The sequence below is a fragment of the Capsicum annuum genome, chromosome 5, assembly GCF_002878395.1.
Source record: "Capsicum annuum cultivar UCD-10X-F1 chromosome 5, UCD10Xv1.1, whole genome shotgun sequence".
Lineage (NCBI taxonomy): Eukaryota > Viridiplantae > Streptophyta > Magnoliopsida > Solanales > Solanaceae > Capsicum > Capsicum annuum.
This window is the reverse complement of record NC_061115.1, coordinates 196,365,312-196,370,764: the sequence shown is the minus strand read 5'-3', so window position 1 is coordinate 196,370,764 and position 5,453 is coordinate 196,365,312. Positions and strand designations below refer to the sequence as shown.

The 5,453-nt window shown below is 28.4% G+C and overlaps 1 protein-coding gene across 1 annotated transcript; it reads right to left on the bottom strand.

The window, feature by feature from the left end:
• Window positions 1–324: 324 nt before the first annotated feature.
• LOC107871071 (ethylene-responsive transcription factor 5-like) lies at window positions 325–1,349 on the bottom strand. Its single transcript, NM_001324992.1, is given in 1 exon segment — window positions 325–1,349. A coding segment is annotated over 1 exon segment (831 nt). The 5' UTR covers window positions 1,260–1,349; the 3' UTR covers window positions 325–428.
• Between the last annotated feature and the right edge of the window lie 4,104 nt (window positions 1,350–5,453).

The following is a 5,453-nucleotide window of genomic DNA, read 5'->3' as shown; positions in this document are numbered from 1 at the left end:
TAACGATGAAGCCTTTTTCAATAACCGACCGACAAATTTAAAACAACTTGAAGATATTTGAGGTATGTCATATTTACATGATTACATGAATTTTAACCTTCTTACTTAGATAAACCAATCAAACAAAACTTCCAAATTGAAGTCATATTTACATGATTACATGAAATAAACCTTAATAAATGAAATTAAAAATTTTAAAAATATGCATTAATCCAAAACCCTCTGCTCCCAATTTTTGGACTTGAAATCACCTCATACCCAATGGTTGGTTCATCTTTCTTTTTCATTTTCCAAGTACTTATTCACAAATCTTTTTTTTTTTTTCAAAGAATCACATTGGATGTCTAAATCTCAGTGGATCGTGACAGCAAGATCACAACCGAGGTCCAAATATCATGCATATTCACGTAAACTTCTTGGTCATTTCACTATGAAACCAAAAGTTGAGAAAAACCAAAACTTGGATGTGGTGATAATGGTGACAAAGGAGGCACCTCAAAAATACCTTTTGCATTTCCACAATCCCAAATCGGAGCCCAACTTGAAGGTGTTAATGGAGTTGCTACCATTTGTTCTCTTTTCACCTCTTTCTTCATCACAACTTGGTCTTCATTCTCAATTTCTTCTCTTGCCCTTTTCCCACAAGAATTCAAATTCACTTTTTTCTCAATCTCATTATTTTCTTGCTTAAAATTACTAACTTCAAGTGGGAAATTCAAGATTGCTTTGCTCCCTCTGAGCTTAAACGCGGCCCTGTCGTAAGCCATGGCCGCATCCACTGCAGTATCGAATGTTCCTAGCCAAACTCGTGTCCCCTTTCTATTTGGATCACGAATCTCCGCTGCAAATTTCCCCCATGGCCTTTGCCTCACTCCTCTGTATCGCTTTTTCTCTGAATTTTCCCCTGTTTTTGATTCGTCTGTTTTCTTGACAGAAGGAATTGAAATGTTCAACAAAGGTTTTCGTTCGTTGAAACTTTTCTTCTTTTGGGGTTTTACTTGGAATTCAGAGGGATTGAATTCCATTTTTGAGTTATTATTGAAGAAACTACAGAATTCAAGATTTGAACTCTCGGGATAAAAAGAGAAGTTGCTTTCGGTTTTGAGTTCAGAGACAAATGATTCTAAAGACTCAGAAGATGATGAGCTTTGTGAATAAAGAGTACTAGTTGTTTCTGAAGAAGTACAATAATTTTCCATGAAAACAACATCATCATCAAGAAGATGTTGCCTTATCAAATCTAGTGAAGAAGTATCCATTTGAAAAAGGAAAAGTTGGGAAGAGAAATGAAGAATTTCTTTTGTTTGGTTGTTGAATATATGGAATGATTGTAGGGAATTGAATTGAGTGGAAAATGAAGAGTGAAGAGGGAGATTATAAAGGGTAGAAAAATTTGAGTCCAAGGGAGGTTTCTTGGAGCCTTCTTGGTTAGAACAAGGAAGGTCTCTTGTGGGCTATCCATTTCTACTTTTTTTAAAGTATATATTTGAGTACCACTTGTTGTTTATTTTAATAGTAATAATAATAATAGCAATAACAATAATGGATGATTGATTAAAGTAATTCTTCTTTTGTCCAAGAGAAGAAGAAATTAAATAGATGATGTTGGTTCTATTTTGTTATTGTCATTGATGATGATGTGTCTTCTACCTAAACCCATGTTTCTAGGTTGCTTCTCATTCTTTTTCATTACTCATCTTTCACTTTTTTTTTCTTTTAACTTTGGGGTTTTGTTATTAGTTTCTACGACTAAAAAAAAAGTTTATTCTAACCGTATATAGTCTTATTTTATATTGCTATAAGAAGTTATTTCTACGTCTTGAATTTATTATCTCATGATCATATGATAATAACTTTATCTGTTACTTTAACACTATTTTTATAACTTAAACTCAGAATCTCTTGATCAAATTACAGATAACTTAAACAACTGCTTGAAGGCTCCTTTTAAGTTTCTACGCCAAGAATGAAGATAATTGATACCATAGGAAACATCTTCCAATTTATTTTTCATTTGTAATCTTCATATATAGATTAAAACGAAAAACCTGAGAGAAGTGAAAATGAGTTTTTTTATTATTAAAGATTAAGAATTGTGGTGGAATAAATAAGACTTTTTATTCGAACATTAGAAATTTTTTAAAAAAATCATATATAAATATATATTAATTTAATTGTGCGTGTCTCACATGTGTAATTTTTTATTATTTAAAATTAGATGATTTTGTGTGTTGCGAAGATTTTCAATGAAGTGTAAAAAGTTTAAATCACTTCTCAAAGATTCTTCACACTTTAATATAATAAGAAAAAAAGGTCATATGTCCCTAAACTTTGCGAAAATGTTTAGATATACTCTCCGTTAAAAGTTTAGCTCATGAATGTCCTTGTCGTCCAAGTCTTGGATCATATATATCCTTGTTGTCAAATTTTGGGTCATATATACCCCTATTGTCAAGTTTTAAGTCATATATACCCCTGTTGCCGTTAATTGCTTTGCTAAAATTTTCCAACCCCCTTTTTTCTTTTTTTTTTTAAGAAATTATATTTTCACATAATTTTTTAATTGTCATATCACATATAATTAAATTCACACTTCTTCTGCACATTAACCATCTGTCAAATGCTCTCATCTACTCATAATTTCTTTGAATTTTCTCTAATTGACGAAATTTCTTTGTTGTGTTTTTCGATACTTGTATAACCCCAAAAATAATCAAGTAAAATATGAAAAAAGTCAAGAGCACCCCATAAAAACCTCAATGTATAATTGCGGCAAAAATCAAGAATTAAAGTACTTACCAATTGCAAATTATTTTAGTACCATATTAACCGACTTCATCTTTCACACCACCATCAAATCCAACATCAAGAATAAGAAGAATATGGAAAACCCAAGTGAAAAATTGAGATGTAAAAGTGTAAAAGAGGCAGCCCATAGAGACAACAAAAATAAGTTGTTAATTAAGAAGGATATCTTATGTACATGCGTGCGTGCGTACGTACGTATGCATGCATGCATGCATGTATGTATATATGAGAGAAACAGTTATGCAAGAATCTGAAAATACAACAAAAGGGTTTCGGCAAATTAGAGAAAATTCAAAGAGATTGTGAGGTATATGAGAGTATTTGACGGATGTTTAATATGTAGAAGAAGGGGTGGATTTAATTATATATGATGTTGCAATAAAAAAATGATGTGTCAAATATAATTTTTTAAGGAAAAAAAGAAAAAGTGGGTTGAAAAATTTCAGCAAAGCAATTAATGGCGACAGTGGTGTATATGACCCAAAATTTGACAATAGGGGTATATATGATTCAAAACTTAACAACAGGGGTATATATGGACCAAAACTTGGACAACAAGGGCATTGATGGGCTAACTTTTAATGGAGGGTATATCTGAACGTTTTCGCAAAGTTTAGGGGCATATTTAATAATGTAAGCATAACATATATTTTATTATACGCACAAATATACTTTATCACCGGAAGTTTCAAGTGGTTAATGGATCGTCACTTTTATGTTTGTCCTGCAATACCTCTTTTTCGTGTTGTTAGAAGCTTAGAGAGTCACATCGATTTAAATCATATTTGTAGTACAATTATTTTTTTTTATATTTAAAACTTTTTTTATATTTTTAAAGTTAAATCTTTAGAACATTTTTGTTACTTAAAACTTTTTAAAATTTGATACTTCTTATATTTTTCTTATTCTAACGTTTTCATATTTATTTTTAGATTTTTCAAATCTTCTTAAAATCTAACTTTAGTTGATTTAGAATTCTTAAACTAATGAAAAATGTATTAATTGTCACTAATTCCGATAACTTCTAATAAAGAAGGGTTTTACTATAAATATTTAATTAATTTTCAACTCTTAAATATTAAAAAATAGTGAAAAGATGATTTTATCTAAAACAAAAACTTTTAATGAAGGGCAAAAAGTTCAAACAATATTTCTAAGGACCTTTACACTTTTAGTATACTAATTCAACCGCACGTGACTTGCATGTGTAATGTTTGATTATTTAAAATTAAATAATTTTATCTATTGCTGAAATTCTTAATGAAATGTAAAAGTTTAAATCACTTTTCAAAGATTATTCACACTTTAATATAATAATAACCTAAATATTTAGTGTAAGCACATATATACTTTACCACCAGAAGTTTCAAATAGTTGATGAATCATCACTTTTAGTGTCATGCAATACTTGTTTCCGTTATTGTCAGAGGCTAAGAGAGACGCATCATTTTAACCATATTTATGGTACAATTATTTTTCTTTTTTTTTCTCTATTTAAAATCCTATTTAGTTGTTTTTAAAGTCAAGTCTTTAAAAAATCATTGATTACATTCTTATTACGTACTTAAAATTTCAAAAAATTGATACTTCTTAAATTATTCTTACTCTAACACTTTTATATTCATTTTTAGATTTTCAAATCTTCTTAAAATAAAATTTAGTTGATTTAGAATCCTTAAACTAATGGGAAAGATATTAGTTATCATTAATTTTGACAAATTCTAATAAGGAAAGGTTTATCATAAATATATTTAATTAATTTTCAATCCTTAAATATTAGAAAAAATATTCAAAGATGATTTTATTTAAAGCAAAAACTTTTAATAAAAAATAAAAAGTTTAAACAACATTTAAGAGCTGCTAGAGTTGATGAACTGTTATGACTATTAAAAATGGAATTTATTTTGTATTTCTATCTCCATATTTTAACTTATAAATGTGGGTGGAGTAAAAATTGTTTCACTTTCAAAATACTTTAAAAGATATAAAAATAATTCGAAATGATGGATGATTAAATATAATAGATGAAATCAGTAATTTTAAAATAATATTTTTTGAAAGAAAAGCAATCAATTAGTTATTCGTCACTGGGGGCGTATCAAAGGGTATGGGTTCACATATCTCGCTTTAAACTATCAAAGGGAAGAGGTACTCAAGTTTAACGAGTCCTATGATGTCATGGTTATTAAATGCACCTCTATAATTGAGTTTGGTGGTTTAATTTCAAGGTCTTAGATCTGACGGTAAGACCCTAAAAGTTGAAATTGTTAAATTAAAATTTTTGAATTTGTCATTTAGGTGTACTTATCTTTTAAAATTTCGAGCTCTTCAAATTAAGACCGATTGTTTGACTATTTTTTCAATAATTAGACACATATTATATAGCATTAAGGGTCGATTGGTTGGAAAACAAATTATATTGAAATTAGTTATTCTTATATTAGTTATATTGAGATTACTTGTTCTAAAATTAATTATCCTAATATTATTTTTTAGTGACTGTTTGTGGTACTAAAAATAATATGCATGAGATTCTTTTTAAGAATAGATTGTGTGTTTATAAAAATAACATTTACCTTATTTAGTTTAATAATTATTTTTATAAAAATTGTATTGATAAGGAAAACTTTGATTACATACATTAA